Below are 23,100 nucleotides of genomic sequence, written 5' to 3'. Positions count from 1 at the left end.
AAACTTAAGCAATCTGCCTCCAAAGCCCGTATTTTTCACCAAGACATGCAATGTACTTTACTCTATAAAAACAGATTTCTAATGACACCATACACACATAAATTGTATTAAGTTGGGTAACATTGTTTTAGTGTTTGCCTATAGGATAGCAAATCCTCAATAATATTTAAACTATGCTATGCGGGGGCAAATCAAAGTCAGTAAGGGTCATCACAAGAGGAAAATCCTTAAAATTTTCTACCATAGCCCTACATAATAACAAAATGATACTGAATTTTATCACCTCCTAACATGGACATTATCGGTAAAGAAGTCTCAAAACAGAGTTAGAACACACTTTTTTTCTTCTCTCGGACTATAAATATTCATTGCTAAGCACAGAAACCCTCTGAGCCCACTCACCTTGGCAGGACTTGCCTGACTGGCAGTGTGTCATGTGGTTCAGGACGTTCTTCATCGTGCGACAGTGGGGAAGGTTGCACTGCCTTACTTCCCCATTAGCCTGCTCGCGGCGCTGGCACTTGTGGGCGTGCAACAGGAGCACGAGCTGCTGCTGGATGAGCTTGCGCTTCTCTGGATCAGCCGTGTGCGCTCCAGAACCCATCCCTTGGGCTACCGGAGTCACGAGGCCTGGCTGCTGGACCTGTGGGGCCTGCTGTTGACCCTAAGAGAGAAAACAACAAAGGTACATGTAACATTAGGTGTCATAGGGTGCTTTTTAGTAAATACAGACCTGGACATTTTCTTTCTTTTTTTTTTTTTTTAATTTTTTTTTTTTTAATATTTATTTATTTTTGAGACAGAGAGAGACAGAGCATGAACGGGGGAGGGTCAGAGAGAGGGAGACACAGAATCTGAAACAGGCTCCAGGCTCTGAGCAGTCAGCACAGAGCCTGACGCGGGGCTCGAACTCACGGACCATGAGATCATGACCTGAGCCGAAGTCGGACGCTTAACCGACTGAGCCACCCAGGTGCCCCAGACCTGGACATTTTCAATTAAAACCTTTAAGGACATCCACCACGTGCCACAGGGGATCCCAAGGTAGATAAACATCAGTCCCACCATCAAGAAGTTCAATAACAAAGTTACATCACCAAGTAATATAATCAAAGTATATGTAATATACAGAGAGCAAAACAAAGAGGACACCATAAGCTCAGGTGGGAGAGGGAAAGGCAAGGAATCCGTAGCGAAGAGCAAGTCCAAGTCAGGTTCTGAAGCACAGTAACAAAAACCTCCTGGGAGACTGAGCAGGGGCCTTTTAGGTGGGTGAAAAGTTAGTTTCTGTAATTATGGAAGAAAGTGCTTTCTCTTCCCTGATAAAGTAAACATTTCTGGGGTCACAGATGCCATGTTTTATTCTTTTTTAAAAGATCTGCAGTACTTAAAGTATCTGAAATATAGGCAAAAAAATAAAAAACAAAAAATCTGAAAGAGAAATGGAATTTCTATAGGACAATTTTTCCCAAAGGTAAACAGGGACTACTTAACAAATTTACAAGTAGAAACAGTTTTACTTTTAGAAAAATAGCAATGTTAGAAGCTTTGGAGATTTATTCAAAACAAAAATCACTGTTTTTTTTTTTTTTTTTTAAACATTTTTATTTCTTATTTTTGAGAGACAGAGACAGACAGAGCATGAATGGAGGAGGGGCAGTGAGAGAGGGAGACACAGAATCTGAAGCCAGGCTCCAGGCTCTGAGCTGTTAGCACAGAGCCCAACGCGGGGCTCGAACTCAGGAAGCTCGAGATCATGACCTGAGCTGAAGTCAGACGCTTAACCCACTGAGCCACCCAGGCGCCCCTGGGGGCTCGAACTCAGGAACCTCGAGATCATGGCCTGAGCTGAAGTCAGATGAACCGACTGACCAACCCAGGCGGCCCCCACAAAATCACTGTTTAAAACAGTGTTTAACTTTGAGAGGGAAATTACTTTTGTGTGCTGATATCAGATACAAATGTGTAGATATGGTCACTGAGAGCTGGAATCCTTTGCTTGAGAGTACTTTCCAAGAGAAGTTCTACTTTCATATTCTATAGAAATACTCACAAGAAGAAGATGTGTAATATGGCAGGCTACAAAATTTTCACTGTAGCAGCCCCACTTGCTCCCATTTGGCCCAACACCCTTACTGAACAATACTACAAGAAATAAAAACCCATGGGAAATGGAAGGTATCAAGCCTCCTTGATCACAGGGTCCATCTTCACATCCTAGTGTGTACAGCAGAAAGCATTACAGTTTAACAGTTCTTTGTCAAAACGCCAGTTTAAAGACAAATTTGTAGACAGATTACTACCCACCATGTTGGGCATTCCTCCACCAGGAACTGCCTTTTTGTCCATTGCAAATGGAGGTAAGCTATTTGGTAGTACAGACTTTGTCTGAATCTGGAGACCAAGGCCACTGGCTCCAATCTGCTGTCCAGAATTCTGAGTGTATGGTGAACCGTAAGGATTAGGGTTGTTCATCATTCCCATCTAAGAATTAAAAAAAAAAAAAGATGAGAAATTAAATCTTATTCCTTACATTAACGGAACATTACTATTCTCTTTCCTTTTTTTTTTTTTTTAAACGTTTATTTATTTTTGAGAGAGAGAGAGGGAGACACAGAATCAGAAGCAGGTTCCAGGCTCTGAGCTGTCAGCCCAGAGCGTAACGCAGGGTTCGAACCCACGAACTATGAGATCATGACCTGAGCCTCAGTCAGATGCTTAACTGACTGAGCCACCGAGGTGCCCCTCTTTCCTTTTCCACTTCCTAATTTATAAAAACAATTTTAAAGGAAATCCTCTACCATTATAAATAAGACTAGAGAAGTATGTTCATGAAAATACTTTCAAAATTGAGGAGCCTCAGCTCAGGTAGAGTAAATTTACAGCTATTTTCTGTAAATACTTGATATAAATGTGTTTTAGAAATTTTTATAAGCATTTTCATTAATCTGTATCTGCTAAGGTTTGCCATTCATCTTCACTTTTAATGCATTAAATATATTTTTATTTAATGTACAATATATGACTTAATAAATTCAACTCAATAAATGACCTAATCCCTAAATTTGTTAGAGAGTTTGATATGTGAAAAGCATCTGAATGTTTGTTCCAGCATTTTGTTTACATAAAAGGTAGCAAACTGATAGTTTAGGGGATATTTTTCATTTAGGAACAAAGCGGCAGAGTGATTTTGAAACTTTCTGAATCTGAATCCTTTAGACAGAACATGTAAACTTCAGAGTCCATATCAGTCCTTGCTGTCTTAAACCTAGCAGCTTTGAGGCGCCTGGGTGGCTCAGTGGGTTATGTGTCTGACTCTTAATTTTGGCATAGGTCACGATCCCAGGATAGTGGGATCAAGCCCTGCACTGGACTCCATGCTGAGCGTGGAGCCTGCTTAAAATTCTCTCTCACCCTCACCCTCTGCTGCTCTCCCCAGCTCGCATGCTCTCCCTCAAAAAGAATAAAAAAATAAATTTAAAAAACCTAGCTGCTTTATTCATTAAATTACCTGCTTGGATCTTGAAGTAATTTAAATTTCTTTGTAACCCCTATATACTTAAGAAAGGAGGTTTTTGTCTCTATTTATGAAAGTCAACCTGGAGTGCTGAACAGTTATTAAAGAACAGAGTATTAATTATTCAGAAGCCAAATGTTTTACAGATAGCAATGATAAAACTTACAATCCTTCCATATAAGAAACCACTGTAAGTCAAACACCACCTACTAAAACATATAGCAAAGCTCTCAGAAAACTAGGGAAACTACCGCTACTGCCCAATTAAAAGGAGTCATACTAGATTTTCATCCCTCTCAGCTAGATCCAATTCTATCAGAGGAGCCTTCAAATTCCATCTCTAAACACACACACACACACACACACACACCCTACAATTGCTCCCAGTCCACTGTCACTGTCTTAATTCAAGCCCCTCAATCACAGCTTGTGTAGACTGTGTCCAACAGGTTTCCTCGCCTTCTGTCTATTCTATTTTCTACCCAGAGCCTTCATGATCTCCATGAGGCCTATCTATCCATGGTGTCCTACTATATCCTGTACCAACTAACTTGCAAATCTGAGGAGCAGCTTGCTTCTTGAATCTCTAGCATTTGCCTTAAAGATTTTCCTTTTCCCTATAACTAGACAGTGGCACACCCTCCCTTCCTGTTTGACTCCTGAATGATAACCTGTAAAAGAAATAAAATACTAAGTTCACAAAGAGGCAGTCCAATTTTTCTTTTTGTTGCCTTACTTAAAGATACATTTCAAAAGCTACCATCTCTATGAAACATCTGTCTATAGTCCTAGAGAGCTAAAGAACTCTTTTTCTACCCTGACATAAATGTTTGTGCCTTTATTTATAATACAACACAGATGATAAAATAAAATGCCTGCCTCCTCTATCCCCCAAGACTCTGCACAGTAGGGGAAAGAACTCAGTTCATTTCTCTTTGTAACCCCATTGTCCTAAATCTGATCAACAAAAGGAGCCCCTTGACTCAGGAAAACAGAAATATAAAAGTCATAAAATAAACACATAAGCCCCTGTAAGTAAAACTGTTCTTTCAACCATATGCAGTACCTATTCTCTGGCAAATGTATACGAATATGACATCTTTATCAGTTCCAAGGTTTGCCTATAGTGAAGAGGCAAAATAAAGAAAAATTCGAGAACATTTACAGTTTCCAGATGAGATCAGAGACTAGGATGGAGTTCAGTAACTCAGGAATTGAGCCTGAAAGAAGTGGCAAGGTTTGAAGCAGCCTGAATGGGAAGCATCCAGAGTAAAAAACTTACTGCTTGAGTCTTCAATAACTGGAATTTCTTAAGTGAATCTGGCCAACAAGACTGTAGGGACGATCAAATACAGAAACAGGTTTAAACCCAAGTTCAGGTTTCTTTTGGTAGTTTCATGTGTGGCTGCAGGTGTGGGGGCTACAGATGCTTTTCCAGTGCTAACATTCATACTACTATAGTTCCAATAATACACGGGCCTGTATCTGGGAGAGTTACAGTTCACTTAACTGTGTTTCCTATTAGCGTGGAAATTCATGATAGACATAAAACGAAAGCCATTCTAACACAGAATCTGCAAGACAGACCATAAAAGACCAACAGACAATAAATTAAGCTTTTAGGAGTCCATTATTTACATAAATAAATAAAATACTGGGATCTGCAGGCTGTTTTGAGGTCTCTTAATAAGTATGTCTCTACTCAAATAGATCAGAGGAGAATCTGGTCCTTCATGTTTGTTCACACAGACACTGCCTTACCTGCTCACACCAACTGAGTTTCAACCAGTTCCTGACATTGCTTACTTTCTCAATCACGATGCCTTAGCTAGGAACTCCAAAGTGGACTATGGCCTCAAACAGAGAGACTGCACTGACTACTGGTCAGCTGGCAGCAATTCATTCCTGACACTTCTCGACACCCTGACCAACAAAGGCTCTCAGTCTTTTTTGGTTTTGCCATCTTCATCAGAGTTCTGCCAGTGTTAGATAAAATACAACCAATCTCCCTATCCTTACCCTTTCACTCTCCCCAACCTCCAGTACTCCCCCACCAAATATAACAGGAAGGGAATATACTGTACTTAATTTCTGCTACACTGTAGTTTGTTATTTGATCTTGTTCCCCTTCTCTATACCTAATGTGATCCAGGTGTCCAACTACTCACCACCTACCTGCATCACAAGGATACAGATAACTAAACTCAAAACGTAGAGGACCAGGAGACCAGGAAGCTAGCTATAACAGCTCTGGGCAACTAGAACAAAAAGCACCTCAGGGGATTAGCTTTTCTCTCTTTTAAAAAAAAAAAAAAATCTCACTCTACAGGTTGTTTCTAAATTTTCAGTATATTAAAAGCAGAAACGTACAGAGCACAGGAGTACAAAAAGATACCTGAGAGCGGCAATCACTGGCAAATAAATAGGAAAAATAAAAAGTGGTACCTCATATAAAGAATATAGCTATTTGGAAATATTTAATATAGGGGGAAAAAACTCCTTTAATAAGACTTGCAGGCATCACAGTAACACAAACCAATAAATACCATGCAGGTGACTCCAAAATTCATCAAATAATAAAAACAAAATTGAACTACATTCAGACATTTCCTACTATCTACTGGAGTTGATAAATGCCCATGTTATGTACCTGTATACAAGTTATATGCCAGACACCAAGTTAATCACTGAGGGTACAATGATAAACAAGGAGGACTAGGGATCTCTCAGAACCTACACCAAATCCTAAACATTATTTTTCTTTATTTCTTCCCATTATTCTTATACCAATACCTTAGTTTAACTGATACTGCATACCTAAAACTGTATCCATCTAGATTGTAAATTTGGGTTTCTAAAACCCATCAGACTACAGTATTTAAGACAATCTTTCTCTCAACGTGGATTCTTTCTCCTTGACTTACGCTTAATACGCGCTGCCCAACTGGTCCTTCCTACCTGCTTCATTCCTTGCCAATCCAAGTTCAATCACTGCTCTTACTTTAAAACTTCATAGGTTAAATACTCTTTAATATCATATGCCAAAAACCATCACAGCCTGATCTTAATTTTAAAAGAAGAGCTCCAAAAATGACATTACTGCTCCTACCTTCTCAAAAATTTTTTTAAAATTTAAGTTTTTTATTTATTTAAGTCATCTCTATACCCAATGTGAGGCTTGAACTCATGACCCCAAGATCAAGTTGCGCGCTCTTCTGAGCCAGCCAGGCACACCACCCCCACCCCCAATTTTTTTTGAAGAGAAAAGAAAGAAAAGGGGAGTTATTCCCAAGGCTAATACTCATTTAAAAAAAATTTTTTTAATGTTTTTATTTATTTTTGAGACACAGAGAGACAGAGCATGAGCAGGGGAGGGGCAGAGAGGTAGGGAGACAGAATCTGAAGCAGGCTCCAGGCTCTGAGCTGTCAGCACAGAGCCTGATGCGGGGCTTAAACTCATGGGACTTCAAGATCATGGTCTGAGCTGAAGTCGGACGCTCAACAGACTGAGCCACCTAGGCGCCCCAAGGCTAATATTCATTTAAATGAAGTTCAGAGTTGTTGTTGTTTTAAAATACGAATTTCATTAGTCACAAAGCATATAAATTTTGGCTATGAATCTATCCAGATAGCAAGTAACACATAAGTCTTCATAGCATGTGAGGTAACCAGAGTCACAGTAAAGGAGGGTAGGATTTGTCATCTCCCAGATCTAGGACTACAGAATAAGAACTAAAAGTAGTACATATAAAGATGCTCCAAGGCTGTGTCTGTATCACTAAGGCAGAATTAGAGAAAACAGGTATGGTTCCCGCTCTCACATGTCTTAGTCTAGCAATGATCATCCCTATGTAAGGTTACAAGCAAGTGAGGAGGTGACTGCTGCTGTAAGAAACATAAAAGCATCGTATCTGTTTTTAGCTGTGGATGTTTTATCAATACAGGAATCGTTAATAATAGAATGACATTATACTACAGTGATAAATAACACGCACTTTTATTTCAGAAAGACAAGAGTTCTCTGTAATACCCACTCCCTGATTTGTCTCCTAACCTGTATAATGGGAATAAAATCATAGGGTTGATGTTAGGAATTAATGACCCTAACACATATTAAATACCTATTAACATTCAGTAGTAGCTCCTTAGCTTTTGGAGCCTAACATTAATTTAGGTACAATTATACTGTCTGATGTTGCTATTTGATAATATTCTGGATCTTGTCTCTTTAACTATAACAAGTGCTTTCACAGAACAGGTTTTTTTTTTTTTTTAATTTTCTAAGGGGAAAAAAAACAAAAACAAACAAACAAAAAAAACCCTCCAGAATGTTAATGAACACTTCCTGAATAAAAAGTCGTCATTTCCAAAGAAAGTTAATTTTCTGTCAAATTTATAGAATATTAATCCCCTGAAGTCTCTACTGGTGGGCATTCCTATATCCTCCAGCCAACAGCCATTTCATGGGGTTGTTTCATCTCCCCTTATAGCCGTCTATAATCTTAATCTATAACTCTATAATCTTATAGAGCTACGTCTCTAGAAGATTACAGCTTCTCGATTACATGATTACAAGATTCTACGTCTCTAGAAGATTACAGCTTCTCCATTACAAGATTACATGATCTCGATTTGATTTCTCCCCCTCCCCCACAAAAATGTTTTTAAGAACATCACTAGGGGCGCCTGGGTGGCTCAGTCGGTTAAGCGTCCGACTTCGGCTCAGGTCACGATCTCGCGGTCCGTGAGTTCGAGCCCCGCGTCGGGCTCTGTGCTGACTGCTCAGAGCCTGGAGCCTGTTTCAGATTCTGTGTCTCTCTCTCTCTCTGACCCTCCCCCGTTCATGCTCTGTCTCTCTCTGTCTCAAAAATAAATAAACGTTAAAAAATAAAAAAAAAAAAGAACATCACAAAATGGAAACTACAATAATACTAAAGCACTTGCTACCACTATTACCACTCTACAAGTACGTCCTTACTACATACCCTTCACAAAGGGCTTACTTCTACTAATCGTTTATAGTTCCCCGACAATCCCATGAGGTAGGTTACATTCACTCTTATTATTTCCGTTCTATAGGTGGGAAAACTGAAGTACAATAAGCAACTTGCCCATGGTAATATAGCTTACTCTGTGAGTGACTGAGTTCATTTTTAACACAGGCAGTAAAGCTCCATAGTCCACACCATTAACTATGATGCTTTTATTAACTTCATCTTTCTTCATACACAGAAGGTAGCTATTAGGGAAAGATTCTCAAAGTTTACTTCTTTTGTCACCAGCATTTTTGAGGAGGCAGATATAGTTTTGTGAAATTATTAGAGAGTGAAATGACTTAACCAAGCTTTGCCAATATGCAGCAGAAGAGGAGGATGCTTATGTTAACAGCCCAGATTCTAATCCAGGTAGTATGGTTCAAAAAAAAGCGTGCACTATTCTGCCCCTCACTGAACCCTCCTGACAACATTTGTCTTTATTTTATGCTAACTGCAAAATCAAAGGCTACGTTAAAAGGGTGTATGATCCAAGTTTCCTTCCATAAACCAGTTTGCCAAATTTTTGGAAGAATGTTGTAAGTAGTAATGTCACAACCTGCCTGCACACTCTGAACCACAGATTCATCCATAAAAAGAACTGTATAAAAAAACCACTGCCACTTGCCAACAGGGTTCAAATCTTCAAGTCTCACTGAAAGCCTCCTTAATTCCTGATTCTTAAATATCACTGGAACTCTTAGGAATTTTGGAAGAAATGTAATGAATATAATTGACCCTTTGAGGTAATTTTAGGACCTGGTCCCATGGAAGGGGAATTGCTAGCCAACAATTTTAATGCCTTGACTTGCATTTATTTTAATCTTCAATAGGAAAATATAGAAAGGGCTTTTTTCCTACCATAAAGAGAAAACTCATTTTATAAAAGTACATTTTATATTATACTTGTATACTAATCTATACATTAACTGGGTATCTCATCCTAAACCTCCACAATTCCCCAAAACTCATTTGCTAAATAAACATTTAGGGTTCTTATGCACTGCGCTAAGTGCTTGACAAATATCAACTTACAAAATATAAGTGCGATTCATTTATTTAATTATTATTGTTTTTTAAATACTTTCTAAGAGGGAGAGAGTGCGCGAGAGAGCGAGCGGAGGAGAGCAGCAGAGGGAGAAAGAGAGAGAATCTTAAGCAGGCTCCACATACAGCAGAGCCCCACGTGGGTTTGATCCCGCAATCCTGGTATCAAGACCTGAGCTGAAATCAAGAGTTGGATGCTCAAGTGACTGAGCCACCCAGGTGCCCCTATTATTATCACTGTTTTAAGTAGGCTTTATGCTCAGCACAGAGTCCAGCATGGGGCTTGAACTCACAACCCTAAGATCAAGACCTGAGCTGAGATCAAAAGTTGGATGCCTAAGCCACTGAGCCACCCAGGTAACTAGATGGGGCTCATTTAAATAACAAAATATTTTAATAATAGAATTTTTATATTTCAATTCCTCCACCCCAGAAAACAGAAGCTCCACAAGGACAGGAATTCTTGTCTCTTTTGTACACTGCTATATATCCAGTCCCTGAAACAATGCTGATGCAAGAAATTGTGATTTAGATTATAAATAGAATAGTGCCCCAATCCCAATGAGTCTTTCCATTTTTTTCTTTGCTTCTAAAGATTTTATTTTTAACTCATCTATACACCCAAAGTGGGGCTCGAACTTACAACCCCGAGATCAAGATGCACGTTCTGGGAGCCTAGGTGGCTCAGTTAAGTGTCCAACTTCGGCTCAGGTCATGATCTCACAGTTCTTGAGTTCAAGCCCCGCTTCAGGCTCTGTGCTGACAGCTGAGAGCCTGGAGCCTACTTCACATTCTGTGTCTCCCTCTCTCTCCACCCCTCCCCAACTCGGGCTCAGTCTCTGTCTCTCTCTCTCTCTCTCTCTCTCTCAAAAATAAATAAAATTAAAAAAAAAAAAAACAAAAAAAACCAGAGTTGCACGTTCTATGGACTGAGGCAGCCAGGAGCCCCTGAGACCTTCCTTTTTAAATTTTTCTTCATAGCAATACTTAGAATACTATAAACTTACAACTTATGTACACACTAATAAAAAAGTAAGATCTATGAAGTAAGTTTAATCACTGCTCTATCTGGAGCACCAAAGCTGGGATGCAGTAAATATTTGATCAATCAGTGAAGGTTTAGTCTGTCACACCACCTCTCCCCACTGGAGTATAACAATAATGGAGGGTAAGGACTCCTCACAACTATGTTCTAGAACCTAGAAGAGGTATCTAATAAACATTTTACCTTCTTGCTTCTGGTTTTCACTCCAAATACTCTAAGTAAACCATATCGACACAGCAACATGAAAGCATCAAAAAGGGATAATCTACAGAGGAGGTAGGAATTTCCCTAAGAGGTCAGTATTCTGTACTGTATAGCAAAAAAAAGGGGGGGGGGCTTTCACATATCTAACATGACCTCAGTCTCCCCATTCCCAATTCACCCCTGAACTCTCTCTCTCATCTCATCACAATTTTCAGGAACACAGAAGTCCCAATGCTTGCTCAGTTATTCCTTTTACAGTGAAAGCTTGCTCCCAACTCCTTGTGAAAATCTTGCCTATCCCCAATATCCCCCTTCCAAGCAAAACCATCTCTTTCATTCAACAACTATTTACCAGCCACATACCAGGTGCTGGCAACTGCAGTGTGATACCACTTCAAGAAAAAATAAATAAAAATGCAGGAAAAATATGAAGGAATAAGCAACAAATATATGCTTATATAAATTCTATATATAAAGAACACATTTAAAAAGTTTTACAAAATGTATTTAGCCTGCTCTACTTAATAAAGCTAAAAAAAAAAAGTAGGCTTTTTAAAGAAAACCCTTTCAAACAATGACCAAAATCAGGTTAACTGGACACCTGGAATGTCAGTTGAGGCTTCACAGTAAACTAATGCACCTTAACATCCATCAACTAACAAGGAAAAATAACATTTAATAAATCTTTCAGGGTATCTCTTGAAAACCAAGGACATTCGAAGCAGTGGAAATAAGTGATGTCTATCTGAAGACAATATAAAGTCAACTGGCTCAAAACTGTATTTTTATTTATTTGCTTGGTTAGTTGGTTTTTTGAGAGCATGTGCACGCGGGGAAGGGACAAAGAATCTTAAGCAGGCTCCACACTCAGAGCAGAACCCTACAAGGGGCTTGATCTCACGACCCAGAGATTATGACCTGAGCCAAAATCAAGAGTCAACTGCTTAATCAACTGAGCCACCAAAGCGGCCCCAAACTATATAAGGAGGCTATGCAGGCTAAAGCAGGCTTAGAAATGAGATGAAAACACAGGGTACCAGGGTGGCTCAGTCGGTTAAGCGTCTGACTCAGTTTCATCTCAGGTCATGATCTGTTTGTAGGTTCAAGCCCCAGGTCTGGCTCTGCACAGACAGCATGGGGCCTGCTTGGGATTCTTTCCCTCTCTCTTTGTGCCCCTACTCTGCTCATGCTCTCTCTCTCTCTCAAAATAAAATAAAACTTAAAAAAAAATTAAAAAGAAAGGATATGAAAATATTCTGGTATTTGTGAAAATATTCTAATATTTATTTTATATATATATATAATATATATAATATATAAAATATTAATATAATATTTTAATATAATTATTCTAATATTTATTCTAATATTGAGAAAACAGGAATTAGCTAACAATCATTTAGAACTGAAGTATTATTATACAATACCCTTGAGCTGTAAATAATTGTTTTACTTAAAATTAATGTAAGAGCTTCATAAAATTCATGACAACATGGGGCACCTGGGTGGCTCAGTCGGTTAAGCGTCTGACTTCAGCCCAGGTCATGATCTCACAGTTCGTGGGTTCGAGCCCCGCGTCAAGCTCTGTGCTGACAGCTCAGAGCCTGGAGCCTGTTTCAGATTCTGTGTCTCCCTCTCTCTCTGCCCCTCCCCTGTTCATGCTGTCTCAAAAATAAATAAACATTAAAAAATTTAAAAAAAAAAATGCATCACAACATAGTAGATCCTTGGCATCCATGGGAAATGGTACACCACGTAAGAAGACTAAACATGAATAGTAAAGATAAGTGAATAACTGACCTCAAGCCCTCCCTCCATCACTGGGATAATCAAAAACATACTGATAGTGCATACAAACCAAAAATGTACTTACCTTCAGAGGCTGGGGGCCCCTCAATCCTGTTTGTCCTCCCATCTGAGGAGAGCCTTGCTGTAGTGGCTCAGTCATTAAATTGCCAGCATTTCCCATGCCTGGGTTTGGGTACTGCATATTAGGTCGCCCTCGGCCTGCTCCAATTGAACCGTTCATGACTTGATTGGGTATCATCCCCTGTCCATTGCCTGCATTCAGCATTCCAGGATTCATGCCAGCATTCATCCCTGTGTTCATTCCCATGGTAGGTTGATTTACTGGACTGTTCATCATACCTGCTGCAGATGGCGTAGGACCCTGATTTGGTCCACTAGTGCCCATTCCCATGTTGGGAGAAGTCAAGCCTGCCTGTGCCATTGGGCTTTTGACCATGCTATTTATCAAACCTAATCCAGGACTGTTCTGTTGGGCCTGGCTGGCCATGCCTTGGCCTGGGCCACCAACCCCCATATTGAGGTTAGGGGAACTGCCAGACCGTAGCAATTCTGACAGTTGTTTATGTTTAGAGGCTGCATCTTGAACTATGCCAAGACTTGTCTGAAGCTGACTAATATCACCACCATTGGTTAGTCCCAATTCTGTAGAGTTGATTAATTCATCTGGTAAGTCATGCTCCAAGTCAAAGAGAGAGCCAAAATCTAAAAGTGAAGAAAAAAGATAAAGGTTAAAGTTTGACCAAAATTACAAATTGCTCTATGTTTTTGCTCTTGGTAAGCATTAAGTATTTCCAAACCTCACTTCATGGGATACTATCCATTTGTATTGAGGTTTTTCACATTACCCTAAAAAAAATTGTTACGTATGTATTTAAAAATTAGAGACTATTTGGTTTAAACACTTACGAACTGTACCTAAAGGCCAAGGAAAAAGGATTAAATCTTAGAACAACACCCATTATGTGAGTTGCTGGGTTTGTACTGATAGTCATGAAAACAAAGTATATAATTGTTTAATATTCTAGAATTCCTTAGAAAAGGTTAAAATAACCAAACTAAGTACAGAATGAAAAAGAAGTTTAATGTTATAATAACAAAGACAATGAATACAAAAGATTCACCATTTGCATAACGTTCAAAGTGAGCTCCATGAAGACATGGGCTGTCTGCCACTCTTTACCCAGTGCCTATCACAGTGCCTGCCACAAACCAATTCCTTGATCTGAATGAATTCACTTTCACCTGACGTCAGCCTACAGATTAGTTTTCCTTAATCAAAATCTAGCTAGAGTAAGATACAAAAACCATGCCTCTAGCTCTTTCAACATACAAACCACCCCCACTAAAAAGAGGATGCAAATTATGGATTAACCCAGGGTTTCTCAATCTTGGAACTATTAAACATTTTGGGCTGGATACTCTTTGTTGTGGAGGAAAAGGGGAATTGTCCTGTGCATTGTAAGATACTCAGCAGATCTGTGGTCTCTCTCAATGCCAGGAGTACCCCTTACATTTTGTGACAACCAAAAATGTCTCCAGAGATTACCAAATGTCCCCTGAAAAGTAAAAATTGTCCCTGGTTGATTTGTGGACTAACAGTATTAACTCAATATACATAGGAGGTGTTTTGAATTTTCTTTCCTCTTGATTCTCTAAGTAGTTTTCACATTAACAAGGCATTATTGGGTATCTAATAATTAGATATACTTGAATCTACAACTGATTATACTATCAAAAAATAGTCCATCCCTTGAAGAGAAGGTACCACTTGATAATGACCTACTTGGTTCAATTAATCGTGGTTTCTAAGCACAACTCTTCCTCTATGTGCCCTTCTTGTTCTTACAGCATCCTATCATGGCACTGAAATTATCTGTGTGTGTGTGTCTCTCTCTCCTCCCCCGCTGCTATCTCTTCCTATCAGGACCCCTTACCCCACTGCTGCATCCAGACTGTAACTCTCTGGGAAGGACAGTCTCACCACCTATACACCAACTCTCTGCCTAATGTCCCAACACACTTAAGCATCTGGTCTTATTTTAATTGCCCTGAATCACACCCCAGGATCTCAGGGCATGATTCAGAGTCCAGACTTCTATAGTATTATTCTTTCCTTTTGAAAAATCATTTTGTGCTCCACCATCATAAAAACAAAATGTGTCTTAGGTGTTTTGGAATACAAATAAGGTTTCAAATAAAACTTCCCTAATGTATCACTACTGAAAGACAACTGCTTAATATATGGGTATATTTCCTTCATTGTTTCCATTTACATAATTCACAAAACTAAGATCATACATATTTTACGAACAATTTTGCATTCTACTTTTCCCCTGGAGTATACAAGGAAATATCCCAACATCAGTTTAGTTATAGTGTTTAGGAAAAAATAAAAATGATCTGTGCTCATTTAGAAATTTTTAAAGTATATATATACATGTAGTGGGAAGGTAAAGAGGAAATCACAAAAGAAACATTAATAATAAAATACATTTCAAAACTTAAAATAAAGCTAAAAGGTAATAAGTAGCCAAGTTATGTTAGAAAAAAATTAATAGCAAGATGATCAAAGATAAAAGCAATTATCAATGGAAGAGAAAAACAGACAGCTGAGAGGGTACCAACAAAACCAGAGGTTGTTTGTTTGTTTGTTTGAATGTTTGTTTTTGAGAGAAAGAGCTCGAGCAGGGGACAGGGGTGGGCAGACAGAGAGGGAGATACAGAATCAGAAGCAGGCTCCAGGCTCCAAGCTATCGGCACAGAGCCAGCTGCGAGATCATGACTCGAACTGAAGTCGGACGGTTGATCAACCAACTGAGCCACCCAGGCACTTTTTTTTTTCTTTTTGAAATGTTAAATTTTGAGAGGGAGAGCGGCAGAGAGAGAGGGGAGACAGAGGATCCAAAGTCGGGTCTGTGTTGACAGCAGAGAGCCCGATGTGGTACTTGCACTCACAATCCCTGAGCTGAGGTCGGACACTTAACTGACTGAGCCACCCAGGTGCCCCAGAAGTTGGTTCTTTGAAGAAAAGTAATAAAAAACTGCAAGGGCCAAAAATAGATATGTTCCTGAGAAAATATTCACCAAACCTTAATTGAAAAGAAATTATATAGGATAAATGTCCCAGTTTCTGCAACCAATCAATGACACAAAAGGAAAAATACCAGATCCAGCAACTAGATATAACTTATTTGGATCCTGCGAACCAAATGTAAAAACAAACAAGCAAAAAAAACAAACAAAAAACCCACACATTTTAAGAAGAAAATCAGGAAAATAAAATATGGCTGAGTTGTCGGTAATAATAAATCATCAATTTTGTTGGGTGTGATAACAGCATAGTTACTGTGTTAAAACAAATTCTTTTAACTAAGAGATACATAATGAAGTATTTCTGGTGAAATGACTGGTCTAGGATTTGGTATAAAACACTTCAGCAAAAAAAGAAAAGAGGGAGCATGTATGTGTGTGCAAAAATATCAGTAACTTAAAGGAAAAGGCATAGGGGAGTTCCTTTACACTATTCTATTAAGTTGAAATTTTCCATTTAAATTAGTTTAAAAGAAAGAGACATAGCCTGAATAATCCTATTACTATTAAAGAAACAGTCTGTCGGGGCGCCTGGGTGGGGCAGTCGGTTGGGCGTCTGACTTCAGCCAGGTCTCGATCTCGCGGTCCGTGAGTTCGAGCTCCGCGTCGGGCTCTGGGCTGATGGCTCGGAGCCTGGAGCCTGTTTCCGATTCTGTGTCTCCCTCTCTCTCTGCCCCTCCCCCGTTCATGCTCTGTCTCTCTCTGTCCCAAAAATAAATAAACATTGAAAAAAAAAAATTTAAAGAAACAGCCTGTCTTAATCATTGGTTAATCTTCCCATAAAGAAAACACGAGTTCTAAATGTTTTTACCCCCATGTCCTACTGAACTTTCAAGTAAAAGACAATTCAACCGTTTACAAATACTTCTATAAAATAGAATACTCTATAAATCATTCATGGCCAGTATAAGAAAAGAAAATCATGAACATAGAAGAGTCCAACAACAAAAAACAAAAACCACACAGACAAATCAAATTAATTAACGTCTTTAAAATGTAATTTAATGAGGGGTGCCTGGGTGGCTAGTCAATTGAGCATCAGACTCCTGACTTTGGCTCAGGTCATGATCCCAGGGTCATGGATTAGGACACTATGCTGGGCTCTGCGCTGAGGGTAGAACCTGCTTAAGATTCCCTCCCTCCCTCCCTCCCTCCCTCCCTCCCTCCCTCTCTCCCTCTGCCCCCGTTTCCCCACCCGTGGTCTCTCTCCCTCTAAAAAAAATAAAAATAAAAATTTTAATGTAATATGATAAAGTTGGGATAATGTCAGGAATCTAGGGGGGACAGGTTTGCATTAGAAGCTTAGAGTATCTATAAATGCCATTCATCATATTATTAACAAATGAGAATGAAAATGTAAGATTCATCTCAATGGCTGTAAGAAGAGCACTGTATAAAATTCAATGCCCAATCACACCAAAAACCTCCCCCCAAAATGACAGCGATTAAGAAAGTGATGGGAACTTCCTTAAATTGATGAAAAGTCTTCTTCCAAAACCTAAAAACTGAGAGCAAATATGCATTAAAGGACCAACATCAAAAGTCTCTTTAGCATCAGAACAAAACAAAGATACCATGACAAATGCTTCTAATTCAACACTATACTAGAGAATCTAGCCAAAGCAATAATACAAGAAAAATTACACATTCAATGCAATGCCAATCAAAATCCTAAAAGCTTTTCAGAGAACCAGACAAGAGAATTCTCAAGTATACACAGAAGAGCCTTGTTTCCACTTCTGTAAAACAGGAAAGTACCTACCTTCATAGGTTATTTGTGAGGATTAAATGAGTTAATATATGTAAAGTATTTAGAATAATACCTGACACATATTAAATTCCATGAAAATGTTTCATCTATTATTATTATTGCTCAATGGAATCATTACCCAATTAGAAGACAAAGCAGTCTTCTAATAATGAGAGCAAACTTTTATCAGGTACTTTCAACGTGTCAAGCATTTTTCTTGGCACTTCAGTAATTGTATATTTTCACTAATCCTTTCAACAATCTCAGAAGTAGGTAATAGCAACATATACAGAATGCACGGGGGGCGCCTGGGTGGCGCAGTCGGTTAAGCGTCCGACTTCAGCCAGGTCACGATCTCGCGGTCCGTGAGTTCGAGCCCCGTGTCGGGCTCTGGGCTGATGGCTCGGAGCCTGGAGCCTGTTTCTGATTCTGTGTCTCCCTCTCTCTCTGCCCCTCCCCCGTTCGTGCTCTGTCTCTCTCTGTCCCAAAAATAAATAAAAAACGTTGAAAAAAAAAATTAAAAAAAAAAATGCACGGAAGTAAAATCAACTTCAGTAATGCAGAAGTCTTGGGGCGACTGGGTGGCTCAGTCGGTTGAGTGTCCAACTCTTGATTTTGGCTCAGGTCATGAACCCAGGGTAGTAGGATCAATCCCCGCTGAGCATGGAGCCTGCTTAAGATTTTTTCTTTCTCTGGCTTCCCCCTCCCCCCATCCCCCACCTACACGAGTGTTCTCTCTCTAAAAAATAAACAGAAAGTAATATGGAAGTCTTACTTTAGGCCCTAGAATCCTAAGGATTTTAATTTAATCTGGTACTACAGCCAAATTTGCTGCATGTGGTTGTTATGTGTTTGTGCAAAACATTTAACATCACATTACGAAGTTACACTCCATTGTGAAGCCAGACAGGAGGGTTTACATTGGTAGAACCTGAAAATAAAAGTTTAGGATTGTTCTTTTTTTTAATGGCAATCCTGTACTTTCAACAGACCTAAATTGTAGTTACTACTACATGAGATTACTCAGGTTTCAACTCAAAAACTGATCCCAATACTCCTGTTTCCCAAGATAGCTCTCAACCTCAACTATGCACTTCCTATCTTCTATCTTTTGTTATGGCTAAATACTTGTGTGCATCTTACTACCAAACTATGAATATCTGAAGGACCAGAGTTGCACTTAATAAATATTTACATTTCTCACAGGATCTAGCATATACTCACAGACCAGCAACTCTAAAATTGCATCCTATAATTATTTATATCTGACTGGGTATTTAGAACTTAAATTTTTTTTTTTTTTTTTTTTTTTTTTTTAAGCAATCTCTACCACTAACGTGGGGCTCGAACTCACAACCATGAGATCAAAAGTCGCACTGTGAGCCAGCCAGGCGCCCCCGGGTTATTTATAAAAAGTTCTCTTACCTGTACTTGTAAAACATTTTCAACAGCTATACTGATTAAATGTGGAAGACTATGTAAAAGTCATATATACCTTGACCTCTAATCAAACGGACGTATTATTTCATCTAATATCACTATCATTATTATTCCTAAGCTATTTTGATTGTGCCTCAAAGCTCTCATATTTATGATTCCTAAACGCCATTAGTTCTATCACTAGTATCTGTAACTTTGTACTACTCAAGGAGTCCAAATACTTGGATTTAAACCCAGTTCTATAAGCTGACTTCATTTACCAAGCTCAAGTTACCTCTTCCATCAAAAGATAATAAAACTTCTACCTCCCTCATGGAGTTTTATTGTTGTTGTTGTGTTTTTAGGGCTAGCAAGTATTTACTGAGAAAGGTAAACTCACGCAGAAGACTCTGGTGTCCCTGGCTAAGTGATAGAGAATCTGAATGCCTGGTGAGAGATTTCAGAACCTTCTGTCCAGAGGGAAGGGCCAAGATCACTTCCAGAGCGCGTCCTTAGCCACGACTTTGTCACAAACAGCAGATGAAAACCATGGTCTAAAACTAGTAGAAAAGCAAGTCCCGAACTAAAAGTGGTATGTGTGAAGATGCAAGGGGGAAAAAAATTATCAAAAATTTACTGTCATAATTTAAAGAAATCCTACTGAACACTGGGATTAGTACTGATCAGCCTCAATTTCATGCCGCTTACTGAGCTCTACAAGTTCTTTCTTTCCCTTCAAGGAAAGGGAAAAAATAAAGATTCAAATAAGTCATCTTCTCAGGCCCCCATCTCAAGTTGCCCTTCATAGGGATTAGTTCAGATCAGGAGAATAAAATTTAGATGTTCAACAAACATAAGAAATTTAGAGGGTCCTTTAACAAGAGTTTGGGATTTTTACTCTAAAGAGAAAATTGATGTGAAGAATTTTAAGCAAAAATATGATATGAACAGATTTGTATTTATTAAAGCCCACTCAGGCAAACAGGATGCAGAATGAACTAGACAGACAAGCTAGAGTCAGAGAGACTGGTTAGAAGGCTGCCGCTGGAGAATAACAAAAACTAGCAGTTAATTCTGGAGCAGCACTGAAAGGGCAGAAGCAGCAAAGGAGCCAAACAAAAGAACTCTTTTGGACTACAGGTAGTGGGTTGAGAAAAAAGACAAGGATGACTCCTAAATTTCTGGGGTTAGACAACCTAAGAGGATATATAGAGGTACAGCTATCTGGATGGACAATCCAGAGAAGTACTCAGTGATATGAGAAATGCCACTGGACATTAATGAAGAGGATCATCAGATAAACAAGTATTTAAGGGACAATGATCTTAACCACCAGAAGATGTTGAAACCGAACATTCCCAGCCCACCTACCAGGAATACTGTCCTGGAAACCAGGTTCCAAGAAGGAAATATTAGTGGTACCCGTGCTTCAGACAGAATTTACTGAATGTAGATATTAGAAGATTATTTAGCAAGCTAGGTAAGAGCAGTTCAGTGCAGTTGTAAAGTAGGAGGTAAGAAAGTAAAAGACAATGACCTTTTCTAGATACTAAACTAAGCTAGTAAATATTTGCTTAATTCCCCCCTTTCTCTAGGATTAGAAATTTATAAATCTGAAATTTATTCTATTACCTTTTAAACTATCCTAAGGCAAATATTACAAAACAGTATCAGAAACAACTGGTCAATCAACTCACACTATCTCCAGTAAGACATTTCCTGATTACTAAAATTATCAACCCATCAACACCATTACTGGGCTATTTCTACCAAATAGCTTGTTGACAAGTCCCCATATACCTTTAATGATGCTCAAATACAAAGTAACTTGGAATAAAATGCTTCTTTTAATTTTTTTTGAGAGATGAAAAGAGACAGAGCATGAGTGAGGGAGGGTCAGAGAGAGAGGGAGACACAGAATCCCAAGCACGCTCCAGGTTCTGAGCGGTCAGCACAGAGCCCGATGTGGGGCTCGAACCTACAGCCTGCAAGATCATGACCTGAGTGAGCCAAAGTCGGGCACTTAACTGACTGAGCCACCCAGGCGCCCCTAGTAAAATGTTCCTTCACTTCAGTGTATATTCAATCTAAACACAGTGATACAAATGTGACTGACAGGACATATTTAAATCTGACTTGCAAAGTTTAGAATACATGAGTTTAGAATACAATGGATCAAGTATTAGAAATGCAACAATCTAAACAAAAATGAATTTGGACTGAATATGTGGGAAACTGGTGTTGAGTCAAAACATCCTTTCCTTATTACATACTGATTTTGTAGGTTACCCTTGGTGTTTTCTATATTGGTATATGGATTTAGCCATATAATCTCTTATAAAATGAATACTTACCCTTTCCAAAAATCAAGATGATCCCATAATATATGAGGAATTAGACAACTATTACCCACCATGAAATATATAAATGAAGCATAACCTTCAAAATTAGAATTATTAATATAATCCCACACCCTGCACTGCGAGCATTAAAGGCTTTTTTAAAAGAAGTTACTAACTAGGATGTGAAACTTAAAATTGAAATAATTGTGGCTCAAAATCTATTCTACTAAATAGCACCTCTTCCTAGTTATACATCTTCCCCCGCCCCATTTAGAAAGCTCACACATTTGTTGGATAAACAGTCATATTTTTGTGCTTCAGATAAAATGAAGTCAAATAAAAACTCAGTTCTGCTCTTAAACTGTACACATGAAGCAAAACACCCATAGTGTTCTGAAACTAGTCAACTCTGAAGTATCCACGCAGAAGACAGAATTCATCTGTTGACCCTCATTTCGTCTTCTCTATGGCATTCAAATGCTTTTTAAAAAATGCACAATCCTGGGGTGCCTGGGTGGCTCAGTTGGTTAAGCGTCCAACTTCAGCTCAGGTCATAATCTAATGGTTCATGGGTTCAAGCCCCGCATCAGGCTCTGTGCTGACAGCTCGGAGCCTGGAACCTGCTACTGATTCTGTGTCTCCCTCTCTCTTACCCCTCCCCCGCTCACACTGTCTCTGTCTCTCTCAAAAATAAACATTAATAAATTAAGTAAAAAATGCACATTCCTGATCTCAAAACCTTTCTTTCCACTAACTCATTGGTGAGGCCAGAGGATAAGAAGGAGCTGGACAGATGAATTGTGGAATTAAAGAGAGAGAATAGGTTGTGAACACGGAAAGCTCAGCCAGTTCAGTAACTGAAAGAATTCAAAGTAGGGGGAGCAAAGTGAGTGACAAGGTGGGCAGACATCGGAATGCTCAGAGCCCCTATTACAGGGGAGGCACCCAGGATTTTAAAAAGTAAGGAGGGAAACGAAAGCCAAATCTTCAGAACTTTCAAAATCTGGTAACAGTCTGGCTAGACATTGACAAGCTCATAAAGATCTCTCATTCTTATTGGTTTAGGATACTACTACATTATTAATTCAGCTGTTTGGGGTGCTGAAGAAGCATGATATTTAAAAACACTGCAGTCGGGGCACCTGGGTGGCTCAGTCGGTTAAGCGTCCGACTTCGGCTCAGGTCATGATCTCGCAGTCTGTGAGTTCGAGCCCCGCATCGGGCTCTGTGCTGACCGCTCAGAGCCTGGAGCCTGTTTCAAATTCTCTGTCTCCCTCTCTCTCTGACCCTCCCCCGTTTATGCTCTGTCTCTCTCTGTCTCAAAAATAAATAAACGTTAAAAAAAAATTTTTTTTTAAATAAATAAATAAAATAAAAACACTGCAGTCTTTAAAATGAGAAAAATTTTGGGAATGCAAGCTGGTGCAGCCACTCTGGAAAACAGTATGGAGGTTCCTCAAAAAACTAAAAACAGAACTACCCTACAACCCAGCAATGGCACAACTAGGCATTTATCCACAGGATACAGGTGAGCTGTTTCGAAGGGACACATGCACCCCCATGTCTACAGCAGCACTGTCAACAATAGCCAAAGTATGGAAAGAGCCCAAATGTCCATCGATGGATGAATGGATAAAGAAGATGTGGTATATATACACAATGGAGTATTACTCGGCAATCAAAACGAATGAAATCTTGCCATTCGCAACTACATGGATGGAAGTGGAGGGTATTATGCTAAGTGAAATTAGTCAGAGAAAGACAAAAATCATATGACTTCACTCCTATGAGGACTTTAAGAAACAAAACAGATGAACATAAGGGAAGGGAAACAAAAATGATAT

General features: G+C 39.1%; 1 protein-coding gene across 3 annotated transcripts in view; it reads right to left on the bottom strand.

The window, feature by feature from the left end:
* EP300 (E1A binding protein p300) overlaps window positions 1-23,100 on the bottom strand; it is an 80,873-nt gene that overhangs the window by 48,352 nt on the left and 9,421 nt on the right. For all 3 annotated transcript variants that reach the window (XM_045062432.1, XM_045062431.1, XM_003989288.6), the window contains exons 2-4: window positions 12,720-13,357; window positions 2,308-2,484; window positions 403-664 (exon numbers count right to left, since the gene is read on the bottom strand). In XM_045062432.1, the coding sequence (XP_044918367.1) occupies window positions 403-664; window positions 2,308-2,484; window positions 12,720-13,357 (1,077 nt within the window). The remainder of the gene's footprint in view (window positions 1-402; window positions 665-2,307; window positions 2,485-12,719; window positions 13,358-23,100) is intronic.

The sequence above is a fragment of the Felis catus genome, chromosome B4 (assembly GCF_018350175.1).
Source record: "Felis catus isolate Fca126 chromosome B4, F.catus_Fca126_mat1.0, whole genome shotgun sequence".
In the NCBI taxonomy this organism is placed as follows: Eukaryota; Metazoa; Chordata; class Mammalia; order Carnivora; family Felidae; genus Felis; species Felis catus.
This window is presented reverse-complemented; position numbering and strand designations above follow the sequence as displayed.